Source organism: Natrix helvetica (genome assembly GCF_964273705.1).
Source record: "Natrix helvetica genome assembly, chromosome: 5".
Taxonomy (NCBI): Eukaryota; Metazoa; Chordata; class Lepidosauria; order Squamata; family Natricidae; genus Natrix; species Natrix helvetica.
In genome coordinates this window covers 109,906,982-109,927,398 of record NC_138551.1, presented here as the reverse complement: position 1 = coordinate 109,927,398, position 20,417 = coordinate 109,906,982, and the positions used below count along the sequence as shown (strand labels likewise).

General features: G+C 41.7%; 1 protein-coding gene across 1 annotated transcript in view; it reads right to left on the bottom strand.

Annotated features, from left to right (window-relative positions):
- NRG3 (neuregulin 3) overlaps window positions 1–20,417 on the bottom strand; it is a gene marked incomplete at its 3' end in the record, with an annotated part of 645,607 nt that overhangs the window by 149,501 nt on the left and 475,689 nt on the right. Inside the window, exon 3 of the mRNA XM_081954558.1 lies at window positions 7,047–7,120. Coding sequence (XP_081810684.1) covers window positions 7,047–7,120 — 74 coding nt within the window. The remainder of the gene's footprint in view (window positions 1–7,046; window positions 7,121–20,417) is intronic.

Sequence of the window (20,417 nt, the reverse complement as noted above, 5' to 3'; positions counted from 1 at the left end):
TCACAGAAAAGAGGGGGTCAACCTGTTGCCCAAAGCACATTAAGGCAGGACAAGAAGCAATGGATGGAGGATTATCAGAGAGCTCCAATGTTGAATTAAGGTAAAACACTCCTGACAGTGAATATGATTAATCAGCGGAATGATCTGCCTTCAGAAGTTGTGGGTGTTCCATCATTGGAAGTTCTTAAGAAGAGATTGGATATCCATTTGCCTGGAATGGTAGAAGGTCTTCTGCGTCAACAGGGGGTTAGATTAGAAAACTAGCAAAATCTCTTCCAACTTTGATATTCTGATAGTTTTCTGGAGTTAGGAGGTACAAATGATGCTCCTGATAATTCCAAAATCAAAATTTGGGGAAACACGATCATTCCTATCACAGTCACACCCAACTAACTTCAGACTTAAAGATATTGGGAACTTTTTGTTCAGTCCAAGCATCAAATATTTCTGCAAAATATGTAACCATGAAATTTTTAGATATGTCGAATTTATCATTCAGCTGGATTTTGTTTTGAAGATATTTGAAAGAATTCCCCACTCTCTCTGGATTAAGAACTAATTATTTCAATATCCATCTAATTCCCCGAAGTAAAAGCAGGATATGTAAAGGTAGTCTCATATGCACTCAAGAAAGGAAACTTGTTTGGTTCCTGCTATATCAAAATTCCCTAAAGTAACAATAAAAGTTAAAATTTATTTCCCTGAATTTGAATGAGTATCTAGCCAACATCTTATGTATGAGATGTGGCAGTACAAGAAAAAAGTAACATCCTTTCATAAACATCTTTAGGGTAGTAAAGCACATGAGGGGGAATGATGGAGGGAGGAGAGGAATCCCCTGGTTCTTTCCTAGTGAGAATCTTCAGAGTCTTTCATGCAATTGAGTGGAACTTTTGATAATACACTATAAGTCACTAGAATAAGCAAAATGTCTGTGGAGATTCTCAATCATCCAGGTCATGGTTGCCCCAAAAGTGCTTTTCCATAAGACAACTGAACTTTCTTTATTTTTCCTTGAAGACGTTTTGTTTCTCTTCTCATTCCAAGAAGCTTCCTTAATTCTTCTTCAGAACTTTTTCTTCCATTAAGAATTGAAGAAGCTTCTTGGATGAGAAGGGAAACGTCTTCAAACAAAGAAAGTCCAATTACCACTTGAAAAGGCACTTTTGGGACCAGGGTAAGCAGTTCTCTAGTGTATGGTTCACACATCCATTTCTGCAAAAGACCCAAAATGAATGGGGAACATTGAGGTCTGAAAACAGCAACATTTAAAATGTGTACAGTATAGAATGATAGCTTTCAAGCCGGGAAAACTGATGTGTGTGTTATACATTTAGTTAACAGCTTGCAAAAACTCATTTAGGTATACAGTATTAGTATCAGAGGTGGGTTCTTATCGGTTCGGTCCGGTTTGCCCGAATAGAGAGTAAAAATCTGGCATACCTTTCCAAACTGGTAGTAATGGCAGCCTGACCATGCCCCCGAACCTGTTCTCTGGTTGCTGCTCACTTGCCCCATGCCACCCAGTCTCTGCTCTGCAGCTTGTCTGCCTGAAGCTCTGCGCCCCTGATCTGTCTGTCAGGTAAGCCTGCGAATCACAGCTTACTGCTGGCAAAGAAGCAAAGCAAGAGGTGGAAGCTGCTGGCGGGTGGGTGGGGGCAGCCCCTCATATGGGGAGCAGGCTGAGGCCAAGTCTCCTCCCCCCTGGAGCACCCCCTGGAGCACCAGACTCCACAGGCTGAGTTCTTGGAGTAGCACCAGTGGTCAGATAGGTCGATCTGCAAAGACTGCCCTCCCCCTGATATCTCCCTAGCTGCACTCACCTTGCACAATGGCAACCAAGGGGGCTCTCAAAGAGAAGGAAGCGGGTGCAGTACTTTTTATCATTAGCATTTAATCATTGCCTCCTTGTGATCATCATTAATTTTAAAATTATAAGTTGGCAAAGTTTGCAGAGCTCTGTATCTTGGCTCCCACGATTACATGTGACCCAGAAACAATTTTTCCAGGAACATACAATATAGATGTCATCCCCAGTGGCATATGGATTATTGTGTACAACAGTATATTATTATTGTGTACAACAGTATATTATATTGTGTACAACAGTATATTAATTTTTAATAATATATGACATTTTAAGAAGGTTTAACATTCCTGTTTGGGGTAAGAAGAATGGGTGCTCAGCTCTGCATGGGAAGGACAGGTACAGATTATTATTTTTTGTATATTTATCTGACCAACTTCTTGCTGAAAACTTGGAGAACAAAGAGAACACTTAATTCTGTGACCCACCTTAACTTTTTCATAGTTATATTAAGACAGGATGTTTACCGGCCATTCAATGACAAAACATTGCTGTCAGTTTTTATTTTGGTGACTGCAACAACAATATAATTTTGTTATTTGTTAGAAAGAGGTCATTAGAGCACTTATAAAAAGCTGACTCTTTCAAATGGCTATTTTCAAAATTGAAACCTGAAAATAACTAATGTCATTTAAGACAATATAAAGTAGCATTTGTGAGAACCATTTACACCTTAATTGACCATTCAGGACACTTTTGTAGTAATCCCAAAATGACCTCTATTACTTGTGTTCATTTCCTGGGTCTTCAAGAATGACAGCTGCTTAAATGTTCAACTTTCTTGCTTTGAGGCCAGAAAATATGTTCTGACAAGTTCTTGGAATAATTTAGCTTGTCCATGTGGGCGAAAGAGGACACAACCTTATTAAACACAGCAAGCACAAGACTGGCCATCAGACATGGCCGTGTGTTTATTATACTAACACAAAGAAGGAACCAGGAAGAAACAATGCTAAGAAAATCTCTTTCCAAAAAGGGGTCAAAACTGACTGTGTAGCCTGGCATGCAGGGGATGGACGGGCAAAGGGACCCACAAAGCCACAGGATTGCCTGGCCCAATGAACCCCCCCCCCCCCGCCATCTGTATTAACAATTCCTATTTGCCCCATCTCGGAACTCTCTCTCTCTATTTTCTTTTTGAAAATTTATAAAATTGTTTTACAGTTTCACTTTTTGAAAAATTCTAAATTATTCTGTTTTATTATATTGATTAATTTATACACCACTCAGTGCTCTTCTATGAGGGAGATGGGTGGTGAAGAACAATGAGAAAGAAAAAAAGGAAGGAAGGAAGGAGAGGGAGGGAGGAGGAAGGGAGGAAGAAAAAGGGAAGGAGAAGTGGAAAGGGAGGAAAAGAAGGATGGAAAGGAAGGAAGGAAGGAAGGAAGGAAGGAAGGAAGGAAGGAAGGAAGGAAGGAATTAATTCAGAATTTCCAAATTGCACTTCTTAAGACAGAAGAAGCCTCTACGATGAAATAGAAGGTAGGTAGGTAGAGTGGATCACAGAGATGAGTTGGAAGAAGGTATGGACAGCCTTTGGGAAAACAAACCCCCAAAACAGGAAACGGTGAGAAAGAAATCCAAGACTGCCCCATCTTCATTTTATTTAGCCTAAGAAAAAGGGAGAGAGACACTGCCTGCCTGTCTTTAAAGGTTTAATTATGCACACATCAATAAAGTGAGAGTGCTGGAATTTCTAGCAGTGTCTCTTTCCTAAATTGGTCTACTTTTAAGGGCTGATAGCAGGAGATTGCAGGTAAAATCTCAGATAATAATGACTGTTACACATATATCTGAGGGAAGCCTGGATAACAATAGGTGATGTTTTTATCACAAACTTTTTCTCTAATGCCTTTGTATGTCCCAAAGCTGTCAAAGGAAACCAGACTGAACTGAGAATTTGGGGCTTTATAATCCTTTGACACCTGGAAGGAATGGAAAAGAGGAAGGCTTCAAGTGAAGATGTTTTTCCTGAGCTTGTCCTGAATCTGTCCTTTAATAAACCCCATAATACTGTTTGAATCTGTGTACAATATTTCACTTGATGTCTGCCCATTTTTGAAAAGGAAAACACTTCCAGCCCTTGCCACAATTTGTAAACACTGCAATCCCTAAACAATATTCTTTAATGGAACTGGTCTCTGTAGCAAGCTTTAAAATATTTACTTCATTTTCTATGCAACATGCGAAGTTTCAGTTCAGCTGAACTTGTTTCCAGCATGGAGGAAAGAAAACGTAGAAGTTTCGCCATTTTGTCCAGAGAAAGCAACATTTGCAAAATCTTCCGTATCTCAGAGAAAGCCTCTCTTGGGTGCCCTGAAGTCATCTCCACTCTCTCCAATGCTACAAATATCCTAATTTTATCTATAATTCAGGCACAGTTCTGAATAGAGCTTCAATCCAAAGTTTTTATGGTTAAACTTAGATTTTATTTATTTGACATAAGATAAGATGACAAGCAGAGAAGAGAAGAGAATCTTATTGTCATTTTTTTATTATGAGCACACTGGCCCACATTAAAAATGAAATTTTATTGCCTGATCTCAAGAAAAAAAATGTATAGCTACCTAAACACATCAGTGATGGGTTGCAATTTCTTTTACTACTAGTTTGCTCACACAATTGCGTGACACTTCTGCCCATGCGCAGAACTTCTGGGCAGGTGGGCAGAGCCTCCCGCCGCTGCCACTACCAGTTCGCTCGATCTGGGGTGAACCGGCAGCAAGCCATCTCTGAAACACATACATAACACACATATACATACAGATATACCTGCACTATACACACACACACACACATATTAATCACTGTTCATTTTGAAATATGTAGCGGAAAGAGGTAACTTGAGAATCCCCCAGGTTGATGTTATGGAGCAAAACTATGACTGAATCTGGATGTTCTGTTTCAGAGACCATGAAGCATCTCTCAGAAGGTAACAAGGAAAATTAATTAAAATTAATTGATTTATGTAACTGTAAGCTATGGTAAGATAGGATAACTCTGGCTGGCTTACAGTCATATAAAAGCTAAAACATAAAAAGTTAAAATCAAACATTAAAACAAAAAACATGCATGGGGGAGGGCAGGGGCAGGGGGGGGGGCACAAGTGGGATCAGTTGTTACTCGATCAGCCCCCTCCATTGCGCTCTTCCCCCACTGGAGTCCTAAGCCGACTGGTACAGCCACATCTTTGGGCCCTAACAAAAAGATGGGAGAGTTAGGGCCAACCTCACATCGAGGGAGGGGAGGTGTTCCAGAGGGCAGGAGCCCCCAGCAGAATGTTGCTTCTTCATCAAGGTTACTATTTTCTTACAAGGTTCTACTGTGAGGAAAAGACACTTTTCATTTATGTGTGCAGTCAGACATATATTCATTCTAAAAAAAACCAATGGAAAGCAGTCTCGTGTATCGCCTCATTTGACAACAATTATTAATGTTAATAATTAGACTGGAGGAAAATCATGCCAAAATAAAAAGCAACAACTGAAATAACAATGCAATAAAATAACCAGGTGTTCTTTATCATTGTTGTCCCAATAATCTTTGCAAACAGAGCAAAGGGCAGTATTAAAAATAAACCGCAAAGAACATGAAACAGTTGTTTGCAAAAGAAAAAACTCTGACATTCAAGCAATATATAGAATTGATAGAATCTCACAGCAAGGATAAATTGATGCAGATTTGCAATGTATCACACAGACAAGGATGTACATATGTGTGTGTCTAAGAGAGAGAGATTATGAAAAACACAATGGTCCTGGGCAATTGTTACAATAGGAAAAATGGTGACAACAGAATATTTTCCAGCTTCATTTGACATATGACAAGTTGCCTGTGATCTATGAATATCTGAAATAAGTTTAAAAACAAATTCCAGAGGAGCCTATATAGGCAAACACACTTTGTTAGGTCCCAGAGGTGCTTTTTCAAAAGGCACCTGGACTGTTTTTATTTGAAGATGTTCTCTTCTAAGAAGCTTTTTCTCATTCAAGAAGTCCAGTTCATCAGAAGCGAAACATCTTCAAAGAAAAACCAGAAAGTCCAGTTGCCTCTTGAAAAAGCACCTTTGGGACAACTGTGATTTGGATGGCTGAGAATCTCCATACAGGCTTCATTAGGCCAACTCAAATCTGCATTTCACTGGTCTGAAATACTACCTTCACTTTCCATGTTGGGGAGCCATCACCACAAAGGTGCTTTTCAAATAAATTATGGCCAACACAATTTTTTACATTCAACAATGGTAGAATCTTCCCAGTGAAGTCTCAGACCCAGTTTTGAGGGTCAATTATGTGGATTCTTTGTCAGCAAATTTAATTTTTATTTTTATTTCAGATAACTTATTTGGGGGTCACTGAATCCTAAACTACAGTTAATCAGTGACCCATTTTTAAAAATATTTTAGCAATGTATGAAGATTCTTGCTTTGATGTTTCAAAGAGTTGGCCTTTGATTTTCTTTTAAAGAGGATTTTCTTTGACTGAAAATTGTACTCTGCAAAAAGAACTTCTTTTTTAGACTCTTATTTAAAAACTACAAAAATATTGGTGTACCCAGGAGAAACAATCTTACTTATTTATGGAAGGAGCCTGCATATCACAATAAGACCTTCGTTTCAAAGGTCAAAGTGAAATTTGGTTTTCTTTGTACTGATTTGCATTTTTGAATCAGCTTTATATATTTAATACGATCAATTCATTTAATCAATCAAATTTTCTTCTTCTTTTAAAGGGACATAAATATCCACATGGAACTCAAATTTTGCTGTCAATTCAGAATAATTTCCCTCTAGTAACACTTTTATTGCAACATTTTGTTTTCTTTGAACCTATTTGAATTTTTGAATCAGTTTTGTATGTATGATACAGTCCATTGATTTAATCAAGCAAGTTTTCTTCTTCTAAAGGGACATAAATATTCACCTGGGACTGCACTTTTGCCATCAATTCAGTATACACAATGGCTCAGAAGACTGTCCCGCTTCCAACTCTTTTTCCTCCTTGGAAGCCTAATTCAGAGGTGGAGGAAAAGCCCCCTCTGATTACACCAAACACTTTGCAAGGACTTAAGAGTGAGACATGATGAGACCTTGACATTCAGTGAAAGGTCACATTTTCATGGCAAATGTTACCTCTGGCAAGCAATAAAGACAGAAGAAAAAAGAGGGGAGAAGACATACTTGGATCTGACAAGATGGAGTCGGTTTTCGGCAAAAATTGGTCACAGCGGACTCCTTGGTAGCCTTCTTTGCACCTGAGAAAAATGGAAGAAATGACAAACATACACATGCGGTAATAACAAGCTAATTTCAAAACATCATTTGAATGGAAATCTTGTTCATAATGCACATAATGTTCATAATTGTTCATAATGTTCACCCACAAAGTTGTTGGTGCTCCAAAACTGGATGTTTTAAAGAAGAGATTGGACAACCGTTTGTCTGAAATTGTCTAGTTTTCCTCCTTCAGCAGGAGGTTGTACAAAAGACCTCCAAGGTCTCTTCCAGCTCTGTTTTTCTGTGACTGTGTTATGCATCAAGGGAGTCTACCCATTTATAACTGATGGAAGACTCAAGGGTAACTATTTCTCAATTTTCTATTCCACTAACAGTTTCAAATGAACCAAATGCATTGTTCTACGGGGCACATGGTTCAAGTTGTTATTATTTGGCTACTTTAATTATATCTGAGACCTACATCTAGTTTTACTCACCTGACCAACAATATAGGGCTTCATTCGGTGTAGTAGATAGATGCAGTGTTGCAGGTTTGGCCAGCAGAAGGACACCCACACATACAATCAGTTGGAAGAAGTGGTGAAGTGGTTCTTGGGCTAATAAGCATGCCTTTGAAAAGCAGGCGTGCACCTCTCCTAACAGCAAGAGGAATCAACCAATGGGACAGAAGTTGCCTTCAGAAGTTGTGGGAGCTCCATCACTGGAGCTTTGAAAGAGAAACTGGACAACCATTTTTTTGAAATGGTATAGGATCTCCTGCTCAAGCAGAGGTTGGACTAGAAAACCCCCAAGGTCCCTTCCAACTCTGTTATTTGTGTTATTCTATGCATGTAGGGATAATCTTTTGCAAGTTTATATTGAAATTTCTCTGCTACATCTCATATCTTCTGGTATAAATGCTAGGAGGTTTTTTTCCATAACCCATCAAGTTTTCTCAGAACAAAATATTGACCTTTTTGATAAGATTATTTATAAAAACAAACATTGAATTCTCAGTGTTATTCTTTGGTAAACATGAACCGAGAGTTATCTTTCATAAAGTACCATCAAGCAATTTTTAATGAGCAGGGATATAAATCAGAATTCACTGCAGTATTGATCAATGCTAGTAATTAAGGGCAGAAGAATTCAGAGTTGTCAATTCATGAGTAATCAACAATTCAGTCTTAGAGTTGGTCTATATCAGGAAATTGCAAAACTGGTTGAAAAATGAGGAATCCTAAAGATGCCCTTCTTTTCTCTATGTTACATTCACCTTCTATTTCATAATATGGATGGAGTCATCTCCCAACAATCTCTCCTACCAACCAAACCAAGATAATTTTGTGAAAATCATAGGAAACCAGGTCCAATCAGATCTAAAGAAATCTTCAGTACCAACCACTATTACTTGAATTTCATGTAGACACAACCTTGATTGAATAATCTACAGACATATTTACGATCATCATCTTAGCCTAGACCAGGGGTCGGCAACCTTAAACACTCAAAGAGCCACAAAGGTCCTAACCTGAAGCCCCCCGTTCCGTTCTGGAGCCGACCAGAAATTCAGTTCTCCCACCATAGAGTCTCCTCTTAGCGCGGCGTCCTTTTTCTTTTCCCTGTCCTAACCAAAAGCCCTATCAATTGTTGAGCTGACCGGAAAACCCACCCCTGCCACAGAGTCTCCTCCTGGCACACAGTGCTTCTCCCCCCCTCCCCCCGCCAAACCAGAAGCTCCTCTCAAAATTGTGGTGCTGACCGGCGACAGGGAGCCGCAGCAGAGAGCTGAATGAGCCACATGCGGCTCCAGAGCCGCAGGTTGCTGACCCCTGGCCTAGACAAATAGAAAGGGACATTTGGCAGTCGACAAACTGAAGGCATGGAACTTCGCATCTCCATATAGTATCCAGAGAATCAAAAGTAAGACATAAATACCTATACAAGAAATAAACTTGTATTCAAGGTGATGTAGAGAAGAGATGAAGGCTGTATTTTATCTATCCATTTGGCAATACACAATATTTAGGACAGAGGTTAAGCACTGAGCATGGCCCATGTTGATTTTCTGCTGGAGCCATGGACATCTAAAGAGTCTGAAGGTAACTTTTGGGAAAGATGCAATGCAGGCTACACATAGCTCAGAAAATTAGCAATGGTATTCAATAGTCAGATCAGGATACAACATAAATGACATTCTATTATTCCTGCTACAGATGTTGGTTTCACCTTGCTATTTAAAGATGCCCAGTGTAATGCAACACACACACACACACACACACACACACACACACACACACAAACAAACAAACTGCTTTGCCTAACAACAATAGAATAAAATGTGGTGTTTCCCCCAAGTTGTCAAATAATGTTTCATAGCATAACACCATCCCTAAAATATATCACAATGAATGCAATGAGATTTTTCTTTTCTTTGCTTGTCTGTCTGTCTGTCTGTCTCTCCTGTGCATATTACTTCCAATCTATATTATTGATGCAATTTAATGAAGAGAAATGATTTGTACCATCCAATGAAGTAGAAGGCATCTGTTTCAATTCACTGCTTTGATTTGATGACCCAATTCAGACAATTGTTTGATTTAGACATTCAGTCAAATGTCTGAACTGAAGCTTTGCTCAGGTCTAACCATGAATGGTGCATAGGTCTTCAGGTGGATGTCAGCCAGATCTCCAGCATGGCTTTTCCCTTTGATGCTTGCTTGCTGTCAGCTGCCATAGTAACAGGGAGGGGGGGCATGGCATTGGGGTTGGGGAAGTGAGGTGGTGTGGTGAAGGCCCATGTGAACTAAAAGTGTGTGTGTGGGGGTTCCTCTCATGAATTACTGTGCTGCTGAGTGGAGTTCTTTACACCCAGTCAAGGCCAACCATCCTAAAACTCTAGATGGACAAAAGCACTTGAAGATGTGCCCCACCTGACACTATGCGGGATGGGGATTGGACATTCAACAGGTAACTTTTGTGCCTTTTGGCTCAGATCTTGCTTTCCTTTCACTGCTATCACTTCAAACTCAGTAAAAGTACCTCTTCTCTACCTCAATGGAGTCGGGGATTTTCTTTCTTTGGTTTTGAATGAAGGCAGGCCTGACAGTGGGTCAGTAAGAAGCACAAGGGAACCTGAATAGGAACATAGAAGCCTGAATCAAAGCACAGCTACTTCAGGTTGTTGCAGATCAAAACTTGTTTAGAGCTCCTATGCGCTCTGAAACATTTTTTTAAAAGATTAAATACTCCAGCCAAAATGGAGTACCATATTTTAGGGTTTGAGTCATACGTATCCAAATGCCACCCTCATAGTGGTACCCTTGAGAAAGATAAGAACTCTTGCATTCTCCCAGCAGAAATGAGAAATTTCACTTCTGCTGAGTGAGCATTGCCACACCAACCCTCTCACAGGAATAAGGAATCCTGCCTGAAAAAATCCAAATCCAGCAACAATTAGCTTTCCCTTGGCATAGATTATAAGCCTTGCTGATTCACCATATGTCCAAATGAAGAAATAACTGGGCTATCCCCCCCCCCAAATTGTCAGCAGTGAGTTGACAAAAAATGGTTATATCCCTTCTTTTAACCTAGCTGAGCAAAGAAGTCTGTTTTTTCCTTGATTCATAGAGAGGCAAACACTGTGTTTCTTTTCTTCTCTCTCTTTATGTTTCTATTTTCAGGTAAAATGCATCCCAGGGAACATAAATGCCATCCACTCTCTAGAAGGGGAATTTGTAAATAACAGAAAGAGCCCATGTGGGCTATTCACTTGTGGTTCATTTTATCATATTTGACAAACCTAACAGATTATTAGCAAGAATTGCATTAACCTTGTGGGACAAATCTACACAATTATTTTAAGCCTCTCTGCCCATTTCATCAGTATTATCCAGATCATCATGCTTCATTGTTATTGTTGTTATTTCAGTCAGAATAATGGGGTTATTCTCCCGCTAAATCTATTGGAGAATGTTAGCATTTAGTGTTATTGAAATTTAGAGATTCAGAAACCTGTTTAGAGTAGAAGCTTCAAAGACATGATACATTAAATTACTTTACTACTGACAAGCTAGAGGTCCATAGATATTTAGAAGATCTGCCTATAGTATCCATAGCAATTCTCAGTCATCCCGGTCATGGTTTTCCCAAAGATGCTTTTTCCAGAGGTGACTGGATTTTCTTTGTTTTTTCCTTGGAGTCATTTTGCTTCTCATCCAAGAAGCTTCTTCAGTTCTGACTAAATGTTGGAGAATGGAAGGATTTATATCCCTTGCAGTCATCTGGTTGTTAGCTCTCTTTCTGAGAGTCATTGAGGCCACCTGGGGTTTTATCTGTGCCTTCAGGGTCACCTCAATATTGCAAATGGGTGTGGGACCCTATTGGAAGTGCTGGAAGGACTGTGTGGTAAGCAGGAGATACAATACAGTCCTTCCAGCAGTTCCAAGAAGGGTCCACATCCATTTGACCTATTCAGGAGACCCTCTCAGAAATCACTATTCAGGTGATTCAGGCTATGACCCTCAGAAAGAGCACTAATGACCAGATGACTGCAAGGGATATAAATCTTTCCATTCTCCAGTCAGAACACAAGAAGTTTCTTGGATGAGAAGTGAAATGTCTTCAAGGAAAAACAAGGAAAGTCTGCTTGCCTTTTGAAACAGCACCTTTGGGATGATCTGCCTATAGTAGGTACATTCTGTGGTCCTATTTATGGGTCTACTCCATGGTTAAATTCTAAGCATTTTCCTTTTGCCTTTTCATCTCAGTGGAAGATAAATGTTCTCTTCGTGACCTTGAGACTGAAAATCAACTCTTCAATGTATGTTAATTACTCTTCCTGACTTGAGAATGGCTGGTTTCTTTTTTTTCTTCTTTTTTTAAATTTTATTTACAAACATGTAAAATACACACACAGAAAACTTAGACGTACACCACATTTACACAATACAATACGAACAGGAGCTTCCTGTTCTTTCTAATAGCAATTTCCAATCGATATCGCTCACCTTATATTGTTTCCCCTTCTATTATATTTCATTTGCATTTCACCATTCTTAATCCTCTTATCTTACTCCTCTGTCTGCTATATTGGCTGATTACCTCTAGTAAGTTTAAACCACTTGGATACATATATATGTGTTAATTCTCCTTAACTACTATTTTTGGACTTTGTTGTCTTCCTTCATTGATCCTTGTTTCTTTCCTCCATCCACCTATACCAGTGATGGCGAACCTTTTTTCGCTTGCGTGCCACAAGTGGGGGGAGCGCAAGGGGGGTCGAGTGCGGGCGTGCCGCACCCATAATGCAACGTGCGTCGAACCCAGTGTGCATGCGCGCAAAACGCGCGACCCCCCCAATTTTACATGTTTTTTTTGCCCTCCCCAGGCTCCAGGGGCTTTATAGGAGCCTGGGGATGGTGAAAAGAGCTTCCCCCGACCCCCCGGAGGCCCTCCGGAGGCTTCAGGGAGTGTCCAGAGGCTTCCCTGAAGCCTTCAGAGCACTTAAAACCACCCTCTGAGCAAACCGGAGACTTCCGGGTTGCTCGGAGGGTCGTTTTAAGCGCTCCGAAGGCATCAGGGAAGCCTCGGACGGTCCCTGAAGCCTTCGGAACGCTTAAAACGACCCTCCGAGCAACCCGAAAGTCACTTCCGGTTTGCTCGGAGGGTGGTTTTAAGTGTTCCGAAGGCTTCACGGACGGTCCCTGAAGCCTCCGGGGGGGCGGGGAGGCTCTTTTCGCCCTCCCCAGGCTCCTATAAAGCCTCTGGAGCCTGGGGAAGGCGAAAAATAGCTTTTAAAAAGGTGAACTCAGCTGACAGGGCAGCGCATCGCGTGCCCTGATAAATGGCTCCGCGTGCCACTTGTGGCACACGTGCCATAGGTTCGCCATCATGGACCTATACCATTTATCCCATATCTGGTAGTATTCTGTTTCTTCTTTTCCCTGGATTTCTTTTGTTAATTTGTCCATTTCAACACAGTCCATAACCTTTCTTGTTATTTCATCTTCACTTGGAATTAAATTGTTTTTCCATTTCTGGGCAAAGGCAATCCTCGCTGCCGTAATTATGTATAATATTAAATACTGCTTTTTTTATATTTCACAGTGATTATTCCTAATAAAAAAACTTCAGGTTTCCATTCTATTTTAACATCTCTATTACCTCTGGGCACTTTTTGATCTTTTCCAAAAAAAATTTTAGCCTCCTCATAGGTCCACCATATTTGGTAGTATGTTCTATGTATTGATTCACATTTCCAGCATTTTGGGGAGGTATTTTGTTAGATATTTCCCCCTCTATTGCTGCTAGACAATGGAAGTCTCCACTCAGGTCCTTTGTTGCCGGCGGGAACAGAGGGGAACCTGATTGGTTGAAGGGCCGGACAGCGCCCATTTAAAAGGGAAGCTGTCCGACCATCTAGTCAGTGGATGTTTGCACGTGCTTGAATAAAGAGCTGTTATCGCTAGCCTTTAGTGCCATTCATTACCCGATCTAACACTGGCAATGAGGATGGGATCAGAAGGCAATTAGGCGAACAAGAGAGCGAAGTCTTTTGGACAAAAAGAGCGTAATCATGTGGCAGCATCCACCTGGAGCACAGGAGAGGCAACAGCAGGGATTCCCAGTGAGAATTGATTTACCCAGAGAGATCAGGATGGCCACCTTCGCCCTACAACCTCCGTTCAACCCAGCTGCAGATGACTGGGACGCGTACTTATTGCGATTCGAAGTCTTCCTAGAGCGAACGATCTCGGGGGCGTTCCGGAAATTCGGAAGAAAAATCTTTTCCTAGGGTACTGCGGCCCCGAAGTCTTGGAGACAGCAAAGAACCTCTCAGAGCTGGTGCCCCTGCATGCCATATCTTGGTCTATGCTTCAACAAACGCTGAAGACACACTATGCACCAAAGCCTTCAAAGTACGTTCCCGATACCAGTTCAATATACAAAACCAGAGGAAAGCAAATCAATAAACGAGTACGTGGCAGCACTCCCGAAAGCCGCAGCCCATTGTGAGTTCCGTGAGTTGGACGATCTCATCCTAGATTGGATAATATTGGGAGTCCAAGATCAAGGTCTACAGATGAGGCTCCTGGCCAGATCCAACCTCTCCCTACAAATCGCACTCGACGACGCTAGGGCGGCAGAGTCAGCAAACAAGTCCATAGAGACCCTCCAGCATCACAACACACTGATGGAGGCACAAAAAAACGGCCACATCCACCACGAAACCATGGAACTCGAGACCTCCGAAAGCAAGGGGGAAGACAGCCACCGCATGCGCAGTAGCCGAACAACACCGGCGCAAAAATTCAAGCCGCAAAGTCTGCCCTGCGCTAGCTGTGGAGGCGATCACATCAGGTCATCCTGCCATTTCCGAGACGCGACATGCCAGCGTTGTGAGTGGAAGGGGCACATCGCCAAGGTGTGCCACAGTGAGTTTCCCGTAGTCTCCGGTCGACCCGAGAGGACGGAGAAAGGACTGGGCCGGAAGCAACAACCCAACCAGAGGTACCATAGGAGGATGGAGGTTGATGACAGGATCGCCAACCTCACATCAATCATCCGAGGCCACCTGGGTCGCACCAAAAAGCCAAACATCACTGTTCCGGTGAGGCACATCTGAACCAATCAACCCAAGAAGCTAAAAGTCACCGTCTTCATCGAGGACGCCCCCTGCAAAATGGAGATAGACACAGGGTCGTCCTTAACAATAATCTCATGGTCGGTACTGAAACAGACGATCCTGGCAATACAAAAAAAGGACCTCTGAAGCCCAGACGTCCGCCCTCGCGACTACCAAGGCAACCTGGTCCCTCTCGTGGGCCAGGGCACATTCAGGGGGCGCTACAAGAAGATCAGTAAGAGACTACATGCGATCGTGGTCAGGGATGACCTACAAAGCCTATTTGGACTGGACTGGTTCCAGGCTTTGGGGATGGTCGTGGCTGAAGTCAATGCCTTGGACAGGAAGCAGACAGGAGAAGGCAATATTGTTGACCAACCCCTGTTTTGTAGGCAAAGTCTTCCCACAATGTCAGATTAGAATCAGTTTTGGCCTGGTTCAATTCATGCAGGCTTCTCTTCTGATAACCATGGAGAAGAAACATCTGTCTGCCTGAGCATGAAGGAAAGAATGGAGTGCATCAGAATTGCTAAGCTTCTCCATATGGTGGGAGGTTTATAGGACCACATTTTCATATGGCAAAGGTTTTAATTGGCCAGGAGCCCTCCATCTAAGAAAATGAAGGTGCAGCTGCTGCAGCTCCACTTTAAATGGACACAAAGGACTATTCTAATAAGCCAATCTAACTTCATGCAATCCAGTCAGGAAGACTTACTAGCATATATCTACACGTTTAATGGCAGAGCAGACAACATAAAAGGACTGAACAAGAATAATTATTAATTAATTTGAAACACATAGTGGAGGACAATCTGCTACATTAGTTTTACTCCTCTACTGCTGGTGAATTTGTACAGTAAATAACAACACCAGGGCTTAGATATTCTATGGTCTGTGTCATGCAAGAACAAAACCCAACAGCCAACTGACAGCAATCTTATGTTTGTCTATGTCTAAGGTGAAAATAAAGCTTTATTTTTGTCTTGGACTTGTACTTGGTTTTGTCACGATGTTAAAAAGTTTGCTAGGCCTGACCTGCCTGAATTGACACTCAAGAGTTAAACTAAGAAAGCTTTATTGCGCAGGTCATAAAACAAAAAAAGGTTCTTATCTGAAAGTGATTTATTGCGCACGCGTTACACATTCCAAATTCCTCTCTTCTTTGTTCGGCAGCCAACTTTTGGCTGACGAAGTTTTTCATTATCAAAATGTAACCAATTAGTTATTTCTGTTTCATCTACTTTTATTATTTTATTATTAAAGTTTGTTTATTAATTAGAATATTTTCTTAAAGACTATTTCTTTTCTAAATATCTCAAAAGATATGCGGAAGGGAATCAGCCACGGTCCATCGATCTCCAACAGGGTGTTTTTTCCCCTGACAACTTGGTAGCAGAGTTTTGGTTTTGATGATACTAGCTGAGATGGCTACAATTTATGGCTGTATTTTCCCTTCATGCTATCTAAAGATAACCGACTAAGCCTAATTAGCAATGTCGGAGAAAAAGAAAAAAAAGAAAAAGAAAGATGGGGCGAGCACAGATGGATCAGCTTCCTCTGACAAGGAGGCTCCCTCGGACACAGAGAAGCAAGATCAAAACATGCTTCAGGAACAACAAATTCCTTCAGGTGCCGAGCCAAATATGGGAGAAGGAGCTACAGGACGCGACATCCACGAAACGAGGTCAGTGGTTCCTCCTTCTAAAATATCTCCAGGAGATTATGAATTTTTGGGGGCCAAGCCAAAACTTCCCACTCTGCCAGAGCCACTCCATTCCCAGACCCTCGCAGATTATCAAACGATTGATGAATGGCAACTGCCGGCACAAAAAAAATCCTCCCACGCAGAAAGCAGATTTTATAACATCTCCCCAGATGGTGAGCAAGAAATGCAAAGCTATCTTGATCAAATAGAACATTTAGAAAGATATGTTAGGGAGGCGAGAGTGTGTTTTGAGGAGATAAGGCGAAGTAGAAGAAGCTCCCCCACTCCCAAAATGTCTGAGGACGCCATCTTGTCTTCTTCAAAACAACAGCCTAAGACACACCCCACAGAGTTCACTGGTCAATTAGAACAAAGAGACATGTACACGTCACCGAGGTCACGTGGTCCCTTTGAGTCAATTGAACTTCAGGCCATGTATAGAGGGCTGCAGTCAAGAAGTGAAGCTGCACTGCCATCTGCTGGCGGAGAAAAATCATTACAGCAAAAGGTGATGAGTTTTAAAGAATTAGCTATGAGTCCTTTAGAAGCCAAAACTTTGTCTCCAAAGGTTAAGTCTTCAACACCCCCTGGCGGTGTGGAATTCTCCCTAGATGGAAAAAGGCAAAGCCAAAGGCGAATTCGAGGAAGCCAATTTGATGTTGCCACGCAAAGGCCAATGATGCAACCCCAGCATCCCCTGGTTCAACAACCAGCTTTGCAACCAGAGCAACAAATTGTTCCTCAGCAGGTATTCACAGTCACCCCCTTGACTGGTGAGTCCAAATTAAAGGAGTCAGGAGAGAATTATAAAGCCTGGGTCAGTGAAATTGCGCTCTTGCTTCGAAGAGAAGGCACATATTCCATGGTTTTTGATCCTCCCCGTCAACCCTGGACACCTGCAATAAGAAACCTCGAAAACAGAGCAATCACGACTTTACTCATGTCAATGGAAATTGAGATCCAAGGTATCTTTCCACCTGATGCAACTGCCCAAGAAATATGGGCTATTTTGGAAGATTGCTACAGGCCCGTTTCAATTGAATCTTCATGTTTGCTCATGTCTGAGTTCCATGGTTCGAAGTTGAAACCTGGTGAACGAATTGGTGGACATTTGACCAAACTGAAAAGAATGAGAAGTGAATTGAGACAAAATGGCCATGTAATCGATGATATCCAAATGATTAGCATCATCATTAACTCATTGAATTATGAATGGAAAGATGCTGTTGCAAAGATTAACTACGTGCCTATTGCTCAACGCACAGTTAACCACGTTTGCAGACTTTTAGTGGAAGACGAAGCTATCAGGTTAGCTACCCCACATCTGCAACGACCTCCAGCACCAAAGGCTCCAGCCAGACGTCCCTTCCGAGGAAGAGGCTACGCTCCAAGGATGCCAAAATGCTACACCTGCAACCGTGTGGGACATGACACCCGGGATTGTCCCCAACGAGTTCCAGCTCCCGCCACGTACCAGCCCAGAGGAACAGATTCCAGAGGCAGAGGTAGAGGCGGAAGACAAGGTCGTCGTGGTCCAAGGCGTGATCCACAAGCTCCGCTTGCAACACTGGCCATAACCAACGTTCCACAACCTGATCCAAAGTTCGACAGACGTCTTTTGTGGACTTTAGACAGTGGAGCAGCTGTGCACGTTACCCACAGAAGGGAACTTTTCACAGAGATGGGCGAACCAGAGCCCGAGTATCGAGAACTGTATTCCTTCACCAATCACACTTGCAAGGTTATGGGAAAAGGAACTGTTTACATTGAAGAGCTCGATACACACATCCCTGATGTTTATTACATACCTTCAGCAACCAGTAATTTGCTTAGTCAAAGTCACTTGTCTAGAGATTTAAAGTTCCAGGTTCACCACCTCGAAAAAGCAAGTTACTTAGTTAAAGATGGTGATATTGTTGCTGAAACCATGCTGATTGGTGGTGTTTATTACTTAAAGCCAAAGCCTAAAGGGCAAGCACAGGCAAGTATGCAAACTCCAAAAAGGCACAACGCAGACCCAGAGAGAGTTGTCCCAGAGAGAGAAAACGTTACTGTGCCAAAGGCTCCTAAAGCCAACAAACAAAGAAAACAGAAACAGATTGTTCAAGGCAAGCCTGAGGGTCCTCATGAAACTGTTAATGTTGAGAATTCACTAACTGGTAAACCTTTGCATTCCAGGTGTATTCACAAGTGGCACAGAAGATTGGGGCATGCCAGTTTCCGTGTTCTTAGAAAGATGCCGGAGTTCGCAAAAGGTTTGGATCTAAAGGGGTGTAAGGTGTTTTTGGATTGTGCGGTTTGCAAAAAGGCTAAATCCAAGGCGGCTGCAATTCCCAAACACGCTACACGCCGGTCAACACGCATTTTTGATTTGGTACACACTGACATAGTGGGTCCTTTCCCACCAACACTTGGTGGCAGAAAGTATTTTTTAACAATTGTAGATAATCATTCTAGATATGGATTTGTATATCCTATGAGAGAGAAATCTGAGACCTTTCAGATCTTTAAAGACTTTGCAGCGTTTGTTTCTACACAATACCAAGTTCGCATCGCCAGAATCCAGAGTGACCGTGGTGCAGAATTCATGTCTCAGCGTTTCCAGGACTGGATGCGTAAGAATGGAATTCTTCATCAGACATCTGCTCCATATACACCGGCTCATAACGGAGTCGTAGAAAGAAGACAAGGGGTTCTACAAACCATGATGCGTTGTCTTCTAGAAGATGCCAATCTCAGTAACGCATACTGGGGTGAAGCAATCAAATATGCAAATTACATTGTCAACCGTACTTGGAGCAGTGTAATCAATCAAACTCCTTTCTACATGCTGTATGGCTACAAGCCTGATCTCAAGAACCTCCATATTTTTGGTTCATATGCTATGGTAAACACTCCTATAACTCAAGGACCAAAGAGACTAAGATTTATGGGTATTGATGATAATTCAAAATGGTACAAATTCATTGATACTAAACATGTGATTGTCATTTCACAATCTGCTAATTTTGAGGAAGATATTGACTGGTCCAGGATTCATTCCAATGATCCTGAAGTTTATTTTCCTAGAGATGGTGTTCCAGATGCCACGCAGCCTGATGACAATTCGCAGGCAGATATTCCTTCTACCAGTTCTTCACAACCTGATGTTCCGTCTTCTCAAGCCGCGGATGCTGATGCTAGCGACGAACGTGAGGACGAGGATGATGATGATGAAGAAGAAGACTGGACTGATGTTCCTAGACGCTCCAAGAGGGCCACAAAAGGAATCCCTCCACAACGTTATTCATGGCAACTGACAAAATCACCATTACCTTTGATTTGCAACGTTACTCTTCCTCCAGAGACATTCACACAAATCAAACAGCTTCCTGATTCAGAACAAGACAAGTGGTATGATGCAATGCAGGATGAAATGGACAGTTTAAAGAAACTTAATGTATTCACACCTGCAAAACCTCCAGCAAACAAGAAAGTCATTGGCACCCGATGGGTCTACAGAATCAAGAAGAAACCGAATGGTGAGTCTTTATACAAAGCCAGACTTGTAGCTCAGGGTTTCGCTCAACGTTATCCTGAGGACTACACAAACACTTACTCACCAACAGTCAGAACTGAAAGTGTAAAAATTGCTTTAACCACTGCAACTATTCTTGGTTTAGAAGTTTTTCAATTTGATGTGGACACAGCTTATCTACATGCAGACCTAGATGAAGAGATCTACGTGAGAAGCCCTCCAGGATTCCGAAAGCAAGAAGGGGATACCTGGTTCCTGAACAAAAGTCTTTATGGTCTGAAACAGTCAGGTTTAATGTGGTATTTATGTCTTACTGACAAACTAAATTCAATGGGCTTTATTAAGTCCGAAACTGATGAATGCGTGTTCACAAAAAGATCTAACAATGCATATGAGATAATTCTTGTTTATGTTGATGATATTGTTTATATTGGTCCAAATAAGAAAATGAGTGAGATTTTTGCCAAAAGTTTGCAGAGATACTTC